This window comes from Octopus bimaculoides, chromosome 6 (genome assembly GCF_046866305.1).
Source record: "Octopus bimaculoides isolate indiv1 chromosome 6, ASM4686630v1, whole genome shotgun sequence".
Lineage (NCBI taxonomy): Eukaryota > Metazoa > Mollusca > Cephalopoda > Octopoda > Octopodidae > Octopus > Octopus bimaculoides.
In genome coordinates this window covers 21,922,026-21,945,597 of record NC_142933.1, presented here as the reverse complement: position 1 = coordinate 21,945,597, position 23,572 = coordinate 21,922,026, and the positions used below count along the sequence as shown (strand labels likewise).

At 37.7% G+C, this 23,572-nt stretch overlaps 1 protein-coding gene across 2 annotated transcripts; it reads right to left on the bottom strand.

The window, feature by feature from the left end:
* Positions 1-1,452: 1,452 nt before the first annotated feature.
* LOC106882824 (cell cycle checkpoint protein RAD1) lies at positions 1,453-23,456 on the bottom strand. 2 transcript variants are annotated; one of them, XM_052968986.2, is made up of 9 exons: positions 23,348-23,456; positions 19,511-19,666; positions 18,236-18,330; positions 12,685-12,796; positions 11,180-11,302; positions 9,118-9,182; positions 6,579-6,723; positions 4,612-4,677; positions 1,453-1,886 (listed from the first exon to the last, which is right to left on the bottom strand). In XM_052968986.2, the coding sequence occupies exons 1-8, from the start codon at positions 23,348-23,350 to the stop codon at positions 4,642-4,644; spliced, it is 735 nt and encodes a 244-aa protein (XP_052824946.1). In that variant the 5' UTR covers positions 23,351-23,456; the 3' UTR covers positions 1,453-1,886; positions 4,612-4,641. The 2 variants fall into 2 exon arrangements, with proteins under 2 accessions (XP_052824946.1, XP_014789095.1); XM_014933609.3 differs by having other exon boundaries at positions 23,060-23,367.
* Positions 23,457-23,572: the final 116 nt, after the last annotated feature.

Here is a 23,572-nt window from a genome sequence, read left to right as displayed (position 1 = left end):
ATTCTAATCAAGTTAACACAAGCCAAAAGACAGCCTCTACAATGTCATTCAATCTGCTAGAAATTTACCGCCTTCAAATTACCAAAAAAGGGAAGGACATATTAGATAATGAAATGCTATATATATATATATACTATATCCAAAAATAAATAAGATGGAACGGTTGTCAGTGGAACCATTCTTTAGTTATTGTCTGTTCAATCATGGCTAAGTCAAGACTGAACAACAATATAAATCATCATCATGAACTTGTTAGAAACAACACCAAAATCTTCAAATCACGCTTTACTGTCTTAAAAACGGAATTAGAAAAACAGAGTTGTCACGGCTTGGCAAGTCTTTGATCTTAGGTCTCTTCAATTAGATCCGAACTTCGGAATATACATGAGAAATCGAGATTTAATTTAGTTCACATACACAAGGGAGAAAACTCTGTTATAAATTTTAAACTTCATTGCTATATTTTACTGAAGAATGTTTTCACAACCATTCATAGAAAACTTGTCGTGCAGAAAGGAGCTAATCAAATATTTAGGAGGAATAACATATACTTCCATTTTCCCCCAAATTCTTCATGCTACAATCCAGGATCATAGTAATTTAAAAAGACAGGGCTTAGTTTTGTACTGTACAGTTTTAGGCAGATGATATGCTTCAGCTCCACAGTAGATAGTATTTAGAATAGCTTTGAATAGTGGATGCAGCTACCAGCATCCCTTGACACACTGAAATATATATAATGAAACTTCTCTAGTCTCCTTGTATACATACAGAACCATGTGCAGTCCTCAGCAAAATCCATGCTGACATGGGTTGTATGGACTTGCAATACAGAATGACTGCATGTGTTTAAATCCTGTATCATTTCAATGATGAAACCTCACTCCTAGCTGCTTTTACCACAATTACTTTCACTATTAATTCTCAAAATTTTTTCATGTAGCATTCACTTACATAACATGTCTAACCCTCATGGTAGTTTCCACTGACTTGCATCAGCTGAGAATTTTGCTATCACTTGTTAAGGTAAATCTTATGAGCCCCGCCAAAAAGAACTTATACACGGTTGCTTGATCTACTAGAAATAGCAATCAAATCTTCCTTAAATCAAATACTAGTAAAATCTTTAAAAAAAAGTAAGTTGACATATGTATTCATAATAATGTAGTTCTGTTTACATTGTATTTTAAACAGAAACAGGATGATCACATTTGGAACACCTATGGTGTTAGGTTGGTTCAATAAGAACTGACCTGAGGATAAAGTCATCATTGTCTTCCATGCTGGCATTGGTTGAACAGAGCTGGTAAGGCTGGGAGGTGCACCAGGCTCCATTGTCTATTCTGGCATGGTTTCTATGGCTGGATGCGCTTCCAGATGCCAACCACTCGGTGTACTGGGTGCTTTTAACATGGCACCAGCATGATTTAAATTGAATTAAATTTTAAAAAATTGAAAACCATTTCCAGTTTATTTTAATTAAATATTCCATATAAAACAAACAAATAATATACAAAACTTTATAGCTGCCACTTTGCTTTCCCTCAGAGAGAAAAGTATTTTGAAATTTACCCCTTGTTTCATGTAATGAAGTTTGTTCATGAGTGAGTGGGTGTAATGAAGTTTGTTCATGAGGACAGTCGCTTACTGCAATTATGAGAAAAACAGAAAAAGTTGGTAGATGGCTAACATCATTTTCCATTAATGCCGGTTTTCCATGCTGGTATGAGTTGGACTGACATAATTATGGTTTTTTTTATGTTCAAATCCTTCACCAAAGACAGTTGGTAGGCATAATAAGATGAAGCTTGTATTTTCTGTTCTGTGAAAATCCAGTTCTATCTTCATGGTCTGAAGTTCTTATTACTTTTCAAGAATTGAAATTTCTACAATGAGAAAATAAATACATAAAAGTAATATGAAATAAAATGTAAAACACATCAACAACTACAAAAACAAAAAGTAATATAAAAATAGTATAATTTGGTCTGTAAACAGTTATGTGTCTGATTATCTTCAGTCATGTACAACACAACACCCTCACCTCCTTAAAGTTACTATCAATACTAGATAATTTCTGATGATCTCTCATCTATAACATTGTAAAACTATATCATTATGGTTAGAAATTGGACTGTGGAGTTGGACTTAAAAGCAATTAATGGGTTACTGAAGTCAAGGTTGATAAAAATGTACTGACTCCAAGTTCAGCTAAATATAAATAATATAATGTATTAAAATTTCCAATTTATATAGTATAGGCACAAATGTAGCTGTGTGGTTAAGAAGCTTGCTTTACAGTCACATGGTTTTGGGTTCAGTTTCACTGTGTGACATCTTGGGCAAGTATCTTTTACTATAGCCCCAAGTTGACGAACGAGTGAGTGAATTTGGTAGACAAGAACTGTGTGGTTTGTATGTGATTTATGCGTGTGAGTGCACATGTGTATCTTTGTGTTCATCTTCCTACCATTGACTGGCAATTAGTGTTGGTTTGTTTATGTCCTCATAACTTAGAAGATTTTAGTCAATTTAGGATTTCTTTCATTTAACCTTTATTCAATAGACATAATATTTCTTCAATAAATTCTAGAGGAATAAACTGTTCAATATTTTACAATTTTTATTTCATTTAATGTACAATTTCATGTTAACAGTTACTCAAATTTTATGTTGAAACTATGCGTTAATCTTGAAATCAAAGACTTATATATCTAATTGACTTCATTTTTTCTAAATGGTAATTTGTTAAGTAGTTTTAACTTTGACTTTCTTTTATAGTATTCTTACATCTTATTTCTTTTATATCCTCTTACCCTTTGATAAACATGGCCACTTTTTTTAATTTCTAAGGTTTATTTAAAGCCTAATTGCTTGCAAGTTTTTTTACAAATACAATAAAAAACAACCAAAGTAGCATAACTATAGGCCTTTAAACCCAAACTTAAACAAGTTAGGATTCCAAAACGTGTCCTGATGATTCATGTTGACCTTGTTTATCATATGCTCTCAATCAGTATAAGAAATTTATGATTAATTTAATTACAAGTAGGGAAGTTGAATTCATTGGCATCATAAATTGATGAGTCTTATGGAGCGACTCCATAACCCTGCTGAGAAAATACTTCAGTTGCTGATCTAGATTTACATGACAAAACAGGTAAATGTTTTGTTGATGTCAAATGCAACATCACTGTAACTAATATGAGAATATCCTTGACACACACCTGAAGAAGTGTCCTCATTTCTTGGTTGTCCAATTACTTCAGTCTGTTTAGTCCCATTCAAAAGATTTATGATCAAAAGATGTTCCAACTACAATATCATTCTATTTTATTTTCAGACACAACGTATCTAAGACTATTCTCCAATATAATAATAACAACAACACAGCTCTTTAGCAGCCCATGTGCAGTAGCAGTTTTTGTGGCTAGCAAAGATATAAGCCTTAAACATAGTAACAATAAAGTTTGAACTGCAGGAGTGGCTGTGTGGTAAGTAGCTTGCTTACCAACCACATGGTTCTGGGTTCATTCCCACTGCGTGGCACCTTGGGCAAGTGTCTTCTACTATAGTCTCGGGCTGACCAAAGCCTTGCGAGTGGATTTGGTAGACGGAAAACTGAAAGAAACCCGTCGTATATATGTATATATATATGTTTGTGTATCTGTGTTTGTCCCCCCAACATCGCTTGACAACCGATGCTGGTGTGTTTACGTCCCCGTAACTTAGCGGTTCGGCAAAAGAGACCGATAGAATAAGTCCTGGGGTCGATTTGCTCGACTAAAGGCGGTGCTCCAGCATGGCCACAGTCAAATGACTGAAACAAGTAAAAGAGTAAAAGCACTTTGATGCTCCCTCTTTAACATTCATGTTAATCTTAACCTTTAACCTTAATCTTCAACATTCATTATACTCTCACTTATACAAGCAAACAAAGGAATTTCCTTGGGGTTGTTTGATTTCTTTGTAGTTTGTACCGAGTGAGAAGGAATGGCAGCACTCAATGAACTTTACAGGATTTCATAGACCAATAAGGACCAGGCAAAGGAAAAACAACTCACACAACTTGAAGGCTACTGAAGTAGGAAGTAGCACTTCAATATTAGGCGCAAAGATCTGGTTCTAATTCTGTGAACCTAAGGGCCAGATGACGAGGCTGATGTTAAATCAGGTGACATTAAATTTATCATCTAAGAAATATGTACAGACCATCAAAGAAGATTCCATTTATAAACTGTGTCATCTTGGGACTATAGTGGAAGACACTTGTCCAAGTTGTTGCAGAGTGGCATCAAACCTAGAACCAAGTAATTGCAAAGTGAATTCTTAACCACATAGCCATATTTGTGCCAGAAATAGCAGCTACAATTCTTTCAATCCATACCCTCCCTTCTTAAATAAAGTAGGAGACATCAAGCAATGTGGTCCCTTGTATAAAAAAAAGAGAGGACAGTCACACCTAGGACACCCCTGATCATATATATGCTTGATCAGAGAATTGATCTGGGACCAAGCAAAAACAACAAAAACTCAGACATTGTTGTAAATTCTAAAAGAAGCAATAAAAAAATATAGTGAAAATAAATAAATAAATAATTGTAAATTTACCAATTTAAGAACTGGTTTCTCTACCAAAATTCAATCTTCTGGTTCTTCATCTTCATCTGGAACACACTGCATTCCATGATGAGACAAAAAAATATCAAATAAATAAATAAAAATTGTCAGTTTGACAATTAGAATTGGTAACTCTTCCATTTTAACATCCACCACTTTAAATTTTAGCCTCTCCCCTACCATTCTCTCTCAATAACAAACATAACTCAAATAAGAACCGTCCAACCTAACCCATGCTGGCATGGCAGATGGCCCTCCAAGGGGCACCAGAGGAAACCCCACAAAACCAGTCATCCAGACCACTAAGGCAAGTGCCTGCTTCCTGTTCTCATCTTCTACAGGTGTATGTTCAGAGTAGGCCTATTCATTCAGACCATACTTGCCACTCATCCACCTTTCAACAAATTTGCTAGGAGACAATGCTTCCTTCTCCATCCTCATTTTGCTTTTCAAGTAAAACTTGAAAAGGGTTATGAAGGTTTGGCCAAAGAGAAATCTGACTGTTTTCAGCCCTTTCAATCTTGTCCATCATACAATCTGTTTCGCCAAAGCCACCAAAGAGATAAAGGCTGCAGTCTCTTCTTAGCCAAAGGAAGGTGGTGGGACAATCTTTATGATGCACTCTCGTTCCTTTCTTCAAGAGAGAGAGAGAAAATACAAAATTGATACTATTGTCATCACTAAGGATACTAATAAGAGGTTTAATTAAAATGAATTGACAAAGCATACAGAAATCCAGTTAGCATTTATTATACACCACATCTGCTTCTTCATGTAACTTATTAATTATGACACCATCATTGTCTTTTACTGTGGATTATTTTGTTTTGTTTTACTCCAAGAAACAGTATGCACTTATAGCTTTCTTCTATTAGTCGTCACCACATCCACTGATGAACCATTTGTGTGTACATAAAATAAACTGAAAATGTGGAAGCTGTTTAAAAGACTAAGAACAAAGTCATCAATCTTTGCGTTATTTAAAATTACTCTGTATGGATTTCCAGTGGCTGGAGAGAGGCAAGTTAGGCATGGTTTGTTCGATGTGCCATGTTAACTTAAAAGATGTCTTTGAGGACAAGAGAGATGTGACAGTGGCTAGGTATCAAAGATATATCTAAAAGCAACGTCTAAAAGACTTGAAAGATACAGTTATGTGGTATGGACATGTAAACATGAATACATGAGGTTATAATGAGTTAATGCTGGAAGGTAACTGTGACAGAGGTAGATCAAGAAAGACATGATGGCTTTACACCAGAGAGCATTGGGCCTCAAAGATGAGATGATGCAGAATTATAAACCCATTTAACATATGGTAACATGAAAAATGTAGATGTTAACAATGGTAAATATGCTGCCATTCTTTAATCCCAAGTTAGCTGTGATTGAGCAGAATTATGACTAAGGACATTTCAGCCATCATCATCCTACTTCTTTTTCAGATATAGCATATCTAGGACTACATTATCCAATGTGTACACTTTTTTTCAGGATAATATAATGCAATTTGAAAGAGATTTGATTGCTTTTTCAAACAGGTCAAATGCTCATATAGGAGCTCCTCATATGTGCATGATTGTACATATACAAGAATAATATACATTTGAACAAACAGGTAAAAATATCAGATGAGTGTTGAACTTGTAATCTGAGCCATAACACAGTCTTTTTCTTCTCAACAACAGCAATGATAACCCTTTTTACTTTCTACTATAGGCACAAAGTGTAAAATTTGGGGAGAGTCGGGTAGTTGATTACATCGATCTCAGTGCCCAACTGATACTTATTTTATCAACCTCAAAAGAATGAAAGGTAAAGTCGGCCTAGGCAGAATTTGAACAGAGTATAAAACCAGGATATATTCCATGAAGAATTTTGTCTGGCATGCTAACAACTCTGCCAGCTTGCAGCCTTAACAACAGCAACATTAAGAAATCAATGAAGGGAAAACTTACATAAAACTCCACAAAACAGACTTGTCCATCTTCATTTTTTATCATAAACTGGAGAGAAAGGAAGCCACGTCTGTCAACCCTGATGGAAACACGTGAAGAGATGGCCAGTGCTTTCACTGATGGCTTTAAAAGTAAGATTTTATACCTGAAAAAGAAAATTTTTGAAAATTCAGAATTTACAATTCTGGAATATTCTTTAACTAGTTTCAGACTTGGCAAACATACTGGGGCAGCAACTTTAAATGGTTTTAGAGGCAATTATATCCCTAGCTCCTGTTACAGTATTTTGTCTGGTACTCATTTCATCAATTTCTCTTTATCAAATGGCAAAGTTTTCCTTGGCATAAAGAGAGATAATATGATATCAAAATATCATAAGGTACATTTCTTAAAAATCGGAGTAGAGGCCTTGGTCTCAAGACCACTCTACAAACTGAGGTTGGGGGTAAGCAAGGGCATGCTCCCTGTAGAAAATCCAGCTCCAAAAAATACATGCATACATATACAGGATGATTCGTAAGTAACTCCCTATTCTAAAATAATTATAATTTATTCAAATGCTGTAATATGTTTTTCAATTTTTGTGTGTATGTTACTTAATGTGTGGCAATTAAACCTATGCTTTTGTTTTCTTTTCAGATCTGTTATATGAATTTGGTTTTTAATCTTGTTAATTTGTTTGAAATTTCAAAGCCCTACAAAAATGGCTGGACGTCTTACTGTACAGGAACGCGCCCAGATAGCTGCACGTTACGAAGTTTGGAGATCCATTGTTCAAGTGCAAAGATGGTAGAGAACCATTAAGGGAAGACATGCTCAAATTGACCCAAAGACAATCAAGAATTGTCATGCAAAACTCATGACTACAGGATCTGTGACTGATACTCAAAGAAGCGGTCGCTCTTCCAAATTCAGAGACCCTGAGGTAGTGCAAGTTGTTCAAAAAATGTTTACCCATAGCCCACAAAAGTCAATTCGACAAGCAGCAAAAGAAAGTGGGTTCTCGTTTCGCTGTGTACGTAATGTGCTTAAAAATGAGCTTAAATGGCGTGCTTGGAAGCCACACTACTGCCAAGCACTCTCTGCCGAAGACTGCGACATTCGTATGGAGTTTGGAGAGATGATGTTGGCTTGGTTTAGAGATTGGCCCGATCTCTTAAAAAATATTCTCTGGAGTGATGAAGCTGTATTCCACATAGGTGGGTTTGTAAACCGTCATAACTGCCACTACTGGGCGGGAGAACATCCTTGTGTTACCAGTGAAAAAATGCAGAATTGACCCAAGATAACGGTATGGTGTGGAATGACTTCGACCATGAACGCTGAAAGGTACCTCACTATGTTGAGAGATGAAATTTGGCCAATTATCAGTGCTTGGGACAATATTGAAGATTTAATTTTCATGCAAGATGGTGCTCCTCCACACTTTGCTATTGTTGTTCGTGAATGGCTGAATGCCCAATTTCCTGGAAAATGGATGGGTCGTCGTGGTTCACACGAATGGCCAGCCAGAAGTCCTGACTTAACACCCTGCGACATTTTCCTTTGGGGTTGGTTGAAAGAACAAGTCTACTCAACCAAACCAAGAAATCTGGAAGAACTTGAAGGGAGACTACGTGAAGTTATTAGTTCCATCCCACAAAAGTTTCTTGTGAAATCAGTTGATGCGGTTCATGGTCGACTTGAAAAGCTGGTGGCGAATGATGGTGCCCATATTGAATTTTAAATAAAAGTCCATGTAATATACTTTCTTCTCATATTCATTAATTGGAGAAATTATACTTCAAAAATATATTAGTCATTTTAGAATAGGGAGTTACTTTCGGATCACCCTGTATATCACTATTGCATTAATGTCAACTTTGCCATGCTTGCACGGTTCAGATAGAAATAAAATAATTGAAGAAGACTTGTTTCCAAGCAAGATATTTCCCTATGGCCAGACATGCTTCTAGGGAAGATGGGAAACAAAGGACACTGCATATATGACGGTGATACTTGTTTACAACTATAGCATGATGTGAAGATTAAGAGAACCCCCAATACACACACACACAGAGGCCTCCTTCAGTTTCTGCCAGTCAAATCCACTCACAAAGCTTTGGATGACCCAGGCCTATAGTAGAAGCCATTTACCCAAGATACCAAAACAGTAGAATGGAACCAAAGACCATGTGGTTGGAATGTGAACTTCTTAACCACACCGCCATACCTGCACAATAAACACATACATATATATACAATCATACATACACACACACATACCGGCACCACGTAAAAAGCATCTGTGCTGGTACCACATAAAAAGTACATCCTGTAAAATAGTTGGTGTCAGGAAGAGCATCCAGCAACCATAGAAATCATGCCAAAACACAACTGGAGCCTGGTGCAGCCCATTCTCTCTAAACAACATCCACATATATATATATATATATATATATATATATATATATATATATACATACATACATACATACAGACAGACAGACATACACACACACTGCTTTACAGTCAAAGAGTAACTAACCTACATAATTACCTATTAGTCTGGGTAGCTTGGCACTGGAAAGATTCAATCATATCAGAATCTCGTGGAAAATCAGACTGGAAGACAAAGAAAATTTGATATATGCTAGATTGAAAGAATCAGTAGAGGGTGCAACAAAATATTTTGTGGTATTAGGCCTGTCTGTGTGTGTGTGTAAGTCAACATCATCATCATTGCTTTAATATCTACTTCTCTATGCTTGCAATAGTCAGATAGTATTCATTGAAGCTGATTAACCTATGGTCTGATACCCTTCCTGTCACCCTCACCAATTTCCAAGTAAGGAAACAGTTCCCCATGAACAGACATATTTTAAAGAAAGTCTAGAATCAAGGGATACACCTGGTATGACAGTGATGTCCATAACTATTCTGCAATGTCATGACAAGAAGACACAAACAAACACATAAATACAACAGGTTTCTTTCAGTTTCATTTTACCAAAAAGCTTTGTTTGGCCCAGGGCTATAATACTAAGACACTTGCCCAAAATGCTACACAGTGAGATTGAACCTGAAACCAAGTAGTTGGCGAGTAAACATCATACCCACACAACACTATATATATATACATATGTGGTATTTGTTTTGTGTTTTTAAGAAAAAATGCAGATGGCTCAATACACACTGTGTTTGAATTTGTGTAGAATTTATTATAATTGTACGTTGTAAACCTGAATATTTCTTCATACTTTGTCGACTGAATGAAGCCTTCAGATAGGAAATATCTAGTTAACCAACACACAACTAATATATATATATCTTCTTTCTTCTTCATCGTTTAACGTCCGTTTCCATGCTAGCATGGGTTGGACAATTTGACTGAAGACTGGTGAAACCGGATGGCTACACCAGGCTCCAATCTGATTTGGCTGAGTTTCTACAGCTGGATGCCATTCCTAACGCCAACCACTCCAAGAGTGTAGTGGGTGCTTTTACATGCCACTGGCACGAAGGCCAATGAAGCGGTACTGGCAACGGCCACGCTCAAAATGGTGTATTTTATGTGCCATCTGCACAGGAGCCAGTCCAGTGAAACTGGCAACGATCTTGCTCGAATGACTTTTCACATGCCCCCGGCATAAGTGCCAGGAACGCAAAGCTGCGGCACAAGTGTCAGGAAGGCGACGCTGGTAATGATCACGCTCGAACAGTGGTGCCATCACGATTTTGCTTTCGCTTGCCCCAACAGGTCTTCGCAAGCAGAGTTTAGTGTCCAATGGAGGAGACGTTGGTATGGGGGCCAGTTGTCGAATTTAGTTATATATATGTACACACACACACAAATGTATAGACACATGCATGCATATGCACACGTGTTCCTTTTTTAGGTATGCTGTACCTTTTGCATTGTATCTTACATGCATGTATATATATATATATATATATATATATATATTTGTGTGATATATACACATATCATCATCATTTAATGTCCACGTTCCATGCTGGCAACAGCAAGTCCAACCCATATATAAAAATATATGAGATGCACAAAACAGTAACTGAGAGTAAACAAACAAAAAAACAGTTCAAATATGTTTAAGAGATATCTGAAACTATGAGACTTTTTACTGTAGTTTCTCACGAAGAAAAAATTCTTGCTCAAGACAAAAATATGTCAAAAAAAGTCATTGTCAGCTCAAAGTACCCTTCATTGGCCTAATGGATGCATTCATTTCAAACTCTTAGTTTTCATCAACAATGACACGTGCTTTTCTCAGGCTATTCTTTTCCTTATCTCTAAACTTTTACCTTTTTCTGATGATGAGCTGTGCCGAAAATGTCACAACCCCTCTTTTTTTACCATCTTAAACTTTCTCTGAGTATGAATCTAATACATTCCTGTTTATAGTTTTGATTTACCAGAAGAGAGGCAACTCTGACCTGACAAGGAAGTGAAACTTCCTTTTGTGAAAAGACAAACATTAATAATTGATAACAGTGCATATTGACTGCCAGACAAATAGATTTGTAAATAAATACTAAGACATGAGCACACAACAAAACATACTTCTGTACGGAACCTTGCTAAACCAAAATCACAAACTTACATGTGTGCGTCCAGCATTTCCAAACGTAGACATCCTGAAGTATGGTGGATCAGGTGAGAGAAGAAACTCTAAAACACTACTGGTCATATCTAATTCACTGAATGCTTCACGAAGACATTCTGACTGTAATGAGAAAAGGAGACAGTATTTAAATATGATATGGACTCAAGCATTGAAATATGGTGTGGACCAAAGTCCTCTAGCCCCACAAGAGTGGCTGTGTGGTAGTGGACTTGAGTCAGAAATGCAAAGATTACTTCCACACCTGCTACAGTTATTGCATACAAGACACTCTACTTACCACTGCCTACTTAGCTGTAAAATATGTACTATCGTTTCCTGCTACTGTCATTGTGCTGTGTCTTCATAAACAAGAAATTACATAATCAATCAACCTAGCTGAACAATAAACACTAACACTTCCTGCTACAAAATACAGTGTTTTGTTCTAAGGAAAGATATTGTATTTAACATGTTAACTGCTACGTGTACCACCTGTGGTTCATTGCAAACTTCACACAACTGCCATGTACACTACTGGTGATACATTTTCATAATTTGAGTAAATATGTTATTCTATATTTTTGACATGGTTTCAAGGATATTTAAATAACATGAGTGCTAAATATTCAAGTTTAATACTGTAATATTGTAAAAATATTTAAAAAATTACATTTCTTTGTAATTAAAGAGTATGCGGTGTGACTATGCGAAATACATGGTATTGGCACGTAAAAAGCACCCACTACACTCTTGGAGTGGTTGGTGTTAGGAAGGGCATCTGGCTATAGAAACTCTGCCAGATCAGATTGGAGTCTGGTGTAGCCATCTGGTTCGCCAGTCCCCAGTCAAATCGTCCAACTCATGCTAGCATAGAAAGCAGATGTTAAATGATGATGATGATGAATAAAAGATTGTAGCGGTGAATGTGTCAAGAGTGTACCTTGATGTATAACAGGTACCATTACTTCCTGCTACAGCTATTGGGGAACATCTTCAAATAAGCATAGACACAAACATATATATTCATTTGTTTGTTTTATGTCCGTCTTTCTTCCATGCTAGCATGGGTTAGGTGAATACATTACTGAGGCATTGTTTTATGTCTGGATGCTCTTCCTGTCAGTAACCCATACCAACTTTAGTCAAGCACAAATATAAACAAATACACACATACACACAGCAAACATTTTTCAGTGTCTGATCATGAAATTCATTCACAAGGTTTTGTGCAATCTGGGGCTATAGTACAAGACACTTACACCACAGTAACACTGCAGTACACACACACACACACACACAGAGTTTCTGTCTAACAAATTCTATTCACAAGTTATTGACTGACCTGAGGCCATAGCAGAAGAGACTAATATCTATTGTTAGAATATATAACAATATATTGAATGGTTATCATAACTTGGCAAACTAAAAACGTCATCCCTATACACATTTATACTTTAGAGAATGGTAGAAATTTAAGGGATCCAGTGAGTCCCTGCTTTTACCTTCATGATGATTTTGTTGACAACATTCTCAGTGCAGAAATCGAAGTCCAATACTTCTTCTGGTTCCATAGTTTTGATGCTGCAGTCTGTGAGGACACCATCTTCCTCCAGTCTGGCCAGGCACATAGATGACAAAAAGAGCAAGAGAAATATTTATACTGAATTATAGGCTTTCCCCCTGTAACCCTCTCCAGTTGACCATCCCTAATTCCATGGGCTCATAGGTGCTGGTGCCACATAAAAAGTACCTGTGCTGGTGTTGCATAAAAGCAACCAGTACACTCTGTAAAGTGGTTGGTGTTAAGAAGGGCAACCATGCCAAAACAGACAAAGAACCTGAACAGCCCCTCAGCATGGAAAACAGACATATGATGATGACGATATGATAAAATACAGAGTGCATGACTGGACGAGAGAGACAGAGAGTGTGCATTGTATAAGTGTGTGACAGATAAAGAAGAGATGATGTTAGAAGTTATGACAAGAATCTCTTTGATCATAAATTTCTGGACAAGCTACGGCTAAACAGCAGTACCACCAACAATATTCACATGTTGAGAGTTTGTCTTGGCCCATTTGCCTGCAGACGGTTGATTTCTGTAGTTACTATCAGTGTTTTTTTTGGTGATTTAAATGAGTTTTGACCGTTATCTCCAGCAGGTAGACATAGCATGTCCTTTGATTAATTTTAATCCTTCAGCTATATAATGGCTTTTGGGATTGCAATTGACTATATTATTGATTCTGTTATTATCATTTTTAATTGCTACACTAGATAATAACAGCATCAATAATATCTTTGCAAATATTTTCTCCTGAATTATTTGCTCCATATTGAAATTATTCTCACACTGGCAGCTGCCATGATTCGGCGCAAAATAAATCAGATGCAGTGCAGACTTTGACGTGACAGGTTGAGGCTTTCCATCATGATAATGCATGTTGAGGAAGGTGATGCTATAATGCCTGTCCATGTGAGTCCAAATACTTGAATGTATGTTGAGAGTTTATCTTAGCCTATTTACCTGCAGACCGTTGATTTCTGTAGTTATTATCAGTGTTCTTTTTGGCAATTTAAATAAGAGTTTTGAGTGTTATTTCCAGCAGGTAGACATAATTGGTATGTCCTTTGATTAATTTTAATTATACACACACACACACATATATATATATATACATAGACATATATATATACACATATATATATATACAGACGTATATACATATACATACACATATATATTGCATATATAAATATATATATATATATATATATATATATATATATATATATATATATATATTTATATATACAATATATATCAGCATCATCGTTTAACGTCCGCTTTCCATGCTAGCATGGGTTGGACGATTTGACTGAAGACTGGTGAAACCTGATGGCTACACCAGGCTCCAATAAGTCTTTGCAAGCTGAGTTTCGTGTCCAATGAAGGAGACGACGTTGGCATGGGTGCCAGTCGTCGAATTTAGTTCGATTTCAATTTTGATTTCACTTGCCTCAACAGGTCTTCGCAAGCGGAGTTTAGTGCACAGTGTACCACACATCAGGTGTTGAAGTGATCACAGAGCAACATGAGATGAAGAGTTTTGCTCAAGAACACAACACACCACCTGACCTCGGAATTGAAACCATGATCTTGCAATCATGGGTGCAACACCCTAACCACTAGGCCATGCACCCTCACATGTATATATATATATATATATATATATATATATATATATATATATATATATATGTATGTATATGCTGCTGAGACCCCCTTCGGTCACGAATGCCATGGGATTGCACCTAGAAAGTTACCCTCCCAGGCATAAGTCCGGGCAAGGTTGTTTATGGAAGTCCAGCAGTCGCCCATGCATACCGGTCTCCCCTCTCCACGCCACCAGTGTTATCCAAGGGAAAGATAAAGGCCGATACAGCTTGGCACCCGTGATGTCGCAACTCATTTCTACAGCTGAGTGGACTGGAGCAACGTGAAATAAAGTGTCTTGCTCAAGAACACAACACACAGCCTGGTCCAGGATTCGAACTCACAACCTCACGATCGTAAGCTCGACGCCCTAACCACTGAGCCATGCACCTTCACATATATACATATATGTGTGTGTGTGTGTACATGTGTAAGTGTTGGTACACACAGACACAGGTCACTTGAAGTGGGAACTGCAAACAATTGTTGTTTAAAGTTTTACGTTTCAAATCATTAAAGAACTTATTCTATAATATATTAAGAAAACAGATAGCTAGGTTATGTAGAAGTATTTTAAAACAGACATGCAAACTTTTAAAGTTTTTAAAGTTTTGATTTGAGCTGGATTATACATAATGCAAGGGGAATAACTCGTATTTTTATTATGATCTATGTAACCATAAATTGTTTCGAATTTTGGCACAAGGCCAGCAATTTCGGGGTTGGAGGAAAGTCGATTACTTCGACCCCAGTGCTCAATTGTTACTATTCTCAAAATATGAAAGGCAAAGTAAACCTCGGCAGAATTTGAACTCGGAACGTAATGATGAACGAAATGCTGCTAAGCATTCTGCCTGTCATGCTAATGATTCTGCCAAATGTCATAAAATATGTACACACACACACACATATATATATATATATATGCAATATGTATGTCTGTATGGGTGTGTCACACACACACATAAGCTTCTTTCAGTTTCTGTCTACCAAATTCACTCACAAGACCCAGAACTAAAGTAGAGGGCACTTGCCAAATGTACCTCACAGTGGGACTGAATCTGGAACCATGTGGTTGAAAATTAAATTTCTTACCACGTAACCACCACATCTGTGCTTGAATACACACACATGAGTAAGCACATAAAGGCAGAACAAGTGCTTGTGTTACCCAGCTATACTGAAATATGCAATGTCTTGATCCTATGGCACGGTTGATTTGACAAAAATAGCCTTGATTATTGAGTTGGTGGCACTTTCGGAAGGCAATATGGAGTAAGGACATATATATATATATATATATATAGACATATATATGTATATATATATATATAGACATATATATATATATACATACATACATACATATATATATATAGACATATATACATACATACACACACACACACACACACATATATATATATATATATATATATATATATATATATATATATATATATATATATATATATATATATAAAGTGTTAGGTGTGATGTACAGAAATTAAATATTGAGAAAATTGGACAGGAGAGCTAGGAAGAAGGGGAGATAATAAAATACTGGTGATCCCAAAACAAAAGTGCGGGTGCGTGTGTATGTGAGAGTGTGTAAGTGAGAGTGTGTAAGTGTGTGCATGTGGATAGTGGCTAGTGACTTTGATGTGTTGATGTGTAAACGTGTATGTCAGTAATGTGCGTGGTGTTGGTACTGGGAAGTGGTCATTGCTAGTATGTGTGGAGTGGTGGTATGTGGAGGTGTGGGGATGTGAGGGTGGGGTGTAGGTCTGGGGTGAGGATGTGGGAGTGGAGGTAGGGTATGTGGGAGTGGCATGTGTGGTGTGGATGGAGGATGGTATCAATGAAGAGAGAAGGTAGGTAGGAGTGAACAGAAGAAGTAGGTGTCAGATGAAGAGAGGAGAGGAGGGGAGTCAGATGAAGGTGAGAGGACAGTTGAGCCCATGTGGCAGAAAGGAGCAAAGAGAGAATATTAATTCTTGTTCATGGCAAATGCGTGTCGAATGGCCCCTGTGCAAAGACAATTTTAACACAGACAGGTGTTGTAATAAATAACTGGTAGAGCAGAAATGGTGCAAGATAGGGTTGTCATTGCTGAGTCTAATGTCTCGGAGGTGCTCCGTGAATCAGTCAGCCAAGCAGCATCCCATTTGACCCATGTACAGAGAAGGGCATGAGAAACAGTAAATGACGTTGCTAGAAGTGCAGGTAAAGGAGTCAGTGATATGATAGGGACGATGATGGGTGTCTGTGAGGATGGTGGTGTTGGAGAGGTAGGGGCAAGTGCGGCAGCGTGGGCGGGAGCAAGGGAACGAGTCACATTGAGAGGTGGGGTTAGGGAAGAAACTGTGGACCAGGAGGTCACGTAGGTTGTGGGCTTGTTTGAAAGTGGGAAGGGGTAGGTTGGGGAAGATGTGTGAAATGGAGGGGTCGGACTGGAGTCGCCGGAAGGCTCAAAGAATGGTGCATTGGAGAGGCAGGGTGGAGGGGTGGTAGGTGAGGGAAAATAGGAGATGGGCAATGGCAGGGTAGGTGCAGGGAGAGAGAGCAGAAGCATGGTCCATGGAACATGCTCTGGCAAGGGGATATCCATGAAGGATGAAGTGGCAAGCCATGAGTTGAGACTGAGTTTCAAAGTCATGGTTGTCACTGCAGAGCCTGTGCAGATGGAGGAATTAGGAGTAGGTGATGGAGAGCTTGGTGTGGGTACGGTGGGAGGAGGAGAATTTGAGTTATGAGTCTGAGTTGGTGTGTTTGTAGTGAGAGTGGAGTTGTATATGTTTACTGAAATATCAAGAAAGGAGATGGAAGTGTTGGAAATAGTGCAGGAGAATTCGAGAGCAGGATGGAAGGATTGGACAAAAGAGAAGAAGGATTCTAGTTGTTCACGGGAGAAGAGTGAGGTTGCACCGATACAGTCATCAATATAACGACCATATAGTTTGGAAGTGGGACCAGTGAATCTTCAAAATATTTGGGCCTCAACATAGCCAAGGAACAGATTTGTATAGTTGGGACACATTCTCATTCTCATGGCCACTCCTGAGACCTGTTGGTAAAACTCCACTGTGAACGAGAAGTAGTTGAGGGAGAGAACAAGTTCAGCCAGACAAAGAAGTGTGGATGTGTCAGGTTGGGGGTTGGGTTGAAGGTCTAGGAAGTGGCTGAGGGCAAGAAGTCCTTGGTTGTGTGGGATCACCATATATAGACTCTTGATATCAAGAGTGAAAAGACGTTTAGAAGGTCCAGGAGGGAAGGAGAAAGAGTTGAAAAGATGGAGAGCATGGTTAGTGTCATGGATGTGGGAAGGGAGGGAAGCCAATAGGGGGGCAAGGACACGGTCAAGGTATTTTGAGACCAGTTCTGTGGGGCAGGTACAGGCGGAGACGATGAGGTATCCAGGGTTGTTGGGCTTGTGGATTAAGGGAAGGAAGTAAATGGTGGGGGTACCTGGAGTGCGGACAATGAGTTTGGAAGTGGTGAGAGGGAGATGAGAGGAGGAGATGAGGTCATGGATAGTGGAGGACACAGTGTGTTGGTAGCTAGGTGTGGGATTGGAGGGCAGAGGGCAATAGAAGGAGGTGTCTTGAAGTTGGCAGATAGCTTCAGCCTTGTAGAGGTCTGCACGCCACACCACCACAGCTCCACCCTTGTCGGCCGGCTTTATGATAATGTCCTTGTGATGTCACACACATACATATACATATAAATACATATACAGCAAGACACGAAACATATACACAAACACAAAGATGCATAGAGAAAATACACAACCAACACCCACAAATCAAGATGACTAAAACAATAACTCTACTCACATCAGCACCAGTGGTGACCCATAACCACTGTAGCACATCTTGAGGCTGGTCATCACACCAGTGACTGAGCTGCTACCAAAAATAGTCAGACACTCCTACAAGACAGCAAAGAGACAGTGTTGAGGTCCAAAGTGATGGAATATCTTCTAATTTCTTTTAAAGACCATCGTCAACATCATCATTGTTTTTATGTCCACTTTTCCATATTTGCATGAGACAGATAGAATTTGACAAAACATATTTTCTACAGCAGGATGCCCTCCTGTCACCATCTCTCACCTGTTTGTAAGTAAAGTACCATGACTAGGCATACTTTCAAGGAAGAATGGAAATGAATTACACCACTTGTATGATGGTGAGGTTTGTTTACAACAATTGCAGGAAGTCAAGACAAGGAAGCATGCACACAAGATGGGTTTCTTTTCGGTTTTGTCTACCGAATCCACTCACAAGGCTTTGATTGGCCTCACACTATAGCTGAAGATGCTTGCCCAAGGTGCCACACAGTGGGACTGATCCAACAACTATGTGGTTGGAAAGCAAACTTCTTAACCACACAGCCATGCCTACACCAACTATTTTAATGACCATCTACAAGCAATTTAATGAGTAACCATGAGTATTTTAATTACTAATTATGAGTATTTTAAATGATTTTCAAAGTATTTGAATGACCATTTATGAATATTTTAACTGTAAGTACTTCAATGGGCATCTTATGAGTTTTTCAATCAATATTTACATAAGATGGTGAGCTGGCAGAAATGCTTAGCGGCATTTCGTCCATCTTCAAGTTCTGAGTTTAAATTCTGCTAAGGTTAACTTTGCCTCTCATCTTTTCGGAGTTAATAAAGTAAGTACCAGTTGAGTGCTGGGGTCAATGCAATCAACTTACCTCTTCCCTGAAATTGCTTGCCTTGTGCCAAAATTTGAAATCAATATTTACATATATATATATATATATATATATATATATATATATATATATATATATATATAGGTGCAGGTATGGTGGTGTGGTTAGAAAGGCTTTTCAGGGAAAATTAACTACAACGAATAGCATCTCTCCAGTGACAAGAGAGAACTTTGTCCCATTTGTTTAGTGATATAGAAACTGGATGAGAGAACTAGCCCTGTATAATCAGGATAGCAAAACAATCTCACTTATTCCACACTCAACTATCTTGAATATGGAATGCCTTTGATTATAGTTTTGCTCCGTCAGGCCTGGCCTGTGGCTAAACAACAACAACAACAAAAATAAAACTGTCATACCAACAGAACATTAAGGTTGATTTTGAAGGTCAACTGTTCTTCTTTGATTGTGTATTCATGAAATATGGCCGACTGTATGAAAGCATTGCCTTGGATGCATTTGAAGTCCTCAACTGTCACCTTCAGACCAAGCTCACTAGCAAAAACTGTAGCAACCTAAGGAAAACAAGAAACAAATGTTGAAAGTTTATCATATAATTGTTTTATATAACCCCTCCAGCTTCCTTAAGTTAGTGACTCTCAATCTCTTTAGCTTTATGATATACTGGAAAACAAACAAAAAATTACTGGCACACTCCTCCTTCTCGTCATCATTGTTTTAATGTCCCTTTTTTATGCTTGTATGGGTCAGACAGAATTTCTTGAAGCAGATTTTCTACAGCTGGATGCTCTTCCAGTTGCCAACCCTCACTTGTAACCAAACAACATAATATTTCATTAGGTTTTCACAGAAGATAGGAAACAAATGATACTGCTTACAAGTCAGTTACATTTATTTATAGCTATCATGCAATATCAAAACAGGGAGACACAAACTCACACACATACACATCCGCCAAATCCACTCACAAGGCTTTGGTTGGCCCAAGGCCATAGTAGATGGTTGGGAAATAAGCTCTTTGCCACATAGTCATGTCTGTACCTATATGTACAGAGTTAAATGTTACATTTTAAAGTAAAAACTTTAAAATATATTTCATACCTTATTCTATTAATCATCATCATCATCCCTTAATGACTGTTTTCCATGCTGGCAAGCGGGAGAGCTGCACCAGTTTCAGTCTAATTTGGCTTGGTTTCTATGGCTGGATGCCCTTTCTAACTCTAACCACTTTAACAAAATTGTGAATAACAGTTTTCAAAAGGACCAAGCCACTAATGTGGATTGTCAAAAGCCTTAAAATATGTTTAAAATAAATTAATATGATGCACCTAGATTCCTGTTGAAGGACACACCATTTCAGAACTATATTATGTATTGGTTCAAATTCAGTGATACTTCAAGTAAATGTGTTAAAAGGGTAGAAGAGACATTGTTGTGTGCTTCCCCACTACAATGTTCAGGGTTCAGTCCCACTGCGTAGTACCATGGCTGTGTTTCTTCTGTAGTCCAGGAGTGAATAAGACTTTGTGAGTGGATTTGATAGAGGATAACTGTGTGGGAGCCCATTGTGTGTGTGTATGTGTGTGTGTGTGTGTGTGTGTGTTTGTATATTTGTATACATTTACACTTTTCTGAAAATCATGAGTTACTACAATATTGTCATTTCACCTATCGATAAATTGTCCACTGGCTTTCTGCCTTTGAAGACATGTAGATATCTTAGCTGAGAAACAGGTAAGGGTTAATGATAGGAAGGGTATCTAGCTGTAAAACAATGTCGCAAGGAAAAAAGAATGGACATATAAACTTTAGAACTTTATACAGCAGACCTGGAGTAGAGATGAGGTTGAAAATGCAATGAAAAGACCTTGACGAACCTAGCTGATTGATTGACTGAACTACTAATCAAATAATTGATTAGTTAAATGTTTAACTAATTGACTAATAATAATGAAATAAGGGAAATAGAACCAGGGCGTGTGCTTATATTAGGCATCTAGACACACACACACACAATTTGCGACAACCTGCAGCCTGTTTCTTTCAATTGAATTCGTGTTAGACACGTTTAAATACGGGTCGCACAGTTTATTACGAATCATTATAACAAATATTTATTATAAGCCTTATTACGTCTTGAGTCTCTTATTTGATAGTGGTTATTTAGTTTCCTTAATGACCCTTCCCATAATAAATTGAATGTGTCCCATGTCATTATGGCTAGATCCAGTTATTTCTATGTATTCCCGCTGGTTCATAATACACTGTATGAGATTGTTAGTAGAAAGACAGGTAGTTCATCTGTACATGTTGGAAAACTTGTCCAAACATGTCAAAAGTTAAAAATGTTACATGCATATATGCTCCAGCGAGGCCTTAGCAGTTTTTGTCTAAAACGAGCTAAAACGAGCTAAATATGCTAGCAATACACACACACACATACAAATACATATAACACGCAGCACACATACATATTCTCTTCAAAAAAATACAAGAATGTCAAACTCATACGAACCTCTCGAACAAAATAACAAACTATAGGGCTTGAAGTGAAACTTAAAATGGATCGTTGACATAAATTACCAGTTAGGTAAGTTTATACAGCTGCACCTCAGTGTACAGTTAGTTGTATTCCCGACGGTAATTTAGTCCCAAATCCACCTTTGGAGATATAGATACACATCGGCTTTTATCGTCCCGTGTTTTCCCTTTACTTTTATTTTTTATTACTCATCCAAGTACTTTTTCTTCTATTCAGGATCCTGAAATTCTCCAGTCATCCAGGCTTGTTACACCTGTGTTTACATTTTGGCAAATTTCTATGGAAACGTTGGGCACTACTAAAGCAGCGCGGACCCGAACGCGCAGTCGCGCGTCCGAGCTAGCTAGTCGTGAGTGGTCGATCCTAACCCTAACCCTAAACACGTATTCATTTGCACACGCAGGTTAGGGATAGGGTTAGGGTTAGGGACAGGGTTAGGGTTAGGATCGACCACGCAAAACTAGCTAGCGCGGACGCGCGACTGCACGTTCGGGTCCGCGCTGCTTTAGTAGTACCGAAACGTTGTAAATAACATTTTGGCGCGATATTCTAGTACACTGAAATAACTCTTTGGAGTTAGAAGCCGTTTAAGAATCTTTGGCGATCGTCGAATCTTTTAACCTTAAACCTAAGAAATGTATTTTTCATAACAGTGAATTAGAAAAATATTTTAGAGGAAATTCATTTACATTAAGCAGAGTAGAATATTTTCCCGCATTTCAGTATATTAAGTTGGATGCGGAGTTACTCAAAGTTTTTGCCATTTTTTGGTGTTAATATATTATCACTAACCCACAAAATCTCTAACTTAACACGACATATAAGTACACATGACTAATTAACTTCGACAGAATTAAGAATTGAAGGAGAATTTACTATAAAATTTTTTAAAATATTTTATATTACTATTTATCAGTAGAAAATTGCAGTCTGTTTTCTATATCAGTAAAAAAATGTTTTTTTCTCAATTAAAGCTCAAATAAGTTGTTTAAACCTATATCAACCATGATAAAGCAGATGTGTTATCACAGACATTCAAACCAAAACCACCAGGTCTTTAAATCAGGGCAATATGCGTCGGAACCATGTTACTCGATGTGCACTTTACATTTTAAGACAGTCGGTGCCGGATTCAGCTGCTATTTCTAGCAGACGAGTTATAACGTAGATGCTCCCTCGTCATGCTGTTTGTCCCATTTTATTTTTGTTGACGATATAAAAGACAATAATTATATTATCATAGTTTGGCTGCCACTTCTAGCAGAGTGAGCCTTATAGAGACTCCCTCGTGCATTCGGGTGATTATTTTCATTTGTTGACTACTTATGAATTATTATAACTCGTCGCCAAACTATAGTTCAGCAATCCCAGGCGTTCATTTACAACACTGAAATAAACTTACATCTTTGAAGTTGACGGCCTTGAGAAGATTGGACATATTGCGGACATTGTCCAATTTAGCCACCAGTAAATATTGGTCGTCGTTATCAAAATGTTTCGTAGAAAGCGCCATCGCACCACGTTGCCTACTGCTGTTGCCTTCTTCCGGGGTGGAAAACAATTTGCTTCATTCAAATACATTCCGTTGGTCCATTTGAGTTATTTCCCTTAACTCATTTAATTTCTTTTTTTATTATATTTCAGTCTACACAGGTGTTAGAGCAAAAAGTAAAGGTAGGAGTATGCATACCATAGGCCACTGTAAGTAGTTGTTCCTGGCAGAATTGATTGATGAAGTGTGTTATAATCCCGAAAAGGTATGACGAAAGGAACAACTTCTCGAGTTTCGCGACACACATCGCCCAGAACCCATTGTTCGGGCAGCATTATTTGACCCACCTATTTCAACAATTCTGCCAGAACCACCAATCTTCATTGGATTGCAGAACAAATCGTCTGCGCAAACATCCCGTAA

Excerpts from the sequence above, each read along its gene's own strand:
- LOC106882824 (XM_014933609.3), bottom strand. The coding sequence starts at position 23,170 with ATGGCGCTTTCTACGAAACATTTTGATAACGACGACCAATATTTACTG. Across the intron at positions 18,331-19,510 it reads TCAACCTTAATGTTCTGTTG|GAGTGTCTGACTATTTTTGG; the intron begins GTATGACAGTTT and ends GCTGTCTTGTAG. Across the intron at positions 12,797-18,235 it reads GGGTCACCACTGGTGCTGAT|ACTGGAGGAAGATGGTGTCC; the intron begins GTGAGTAGAGTT and ends GTGCCTGGCCAG.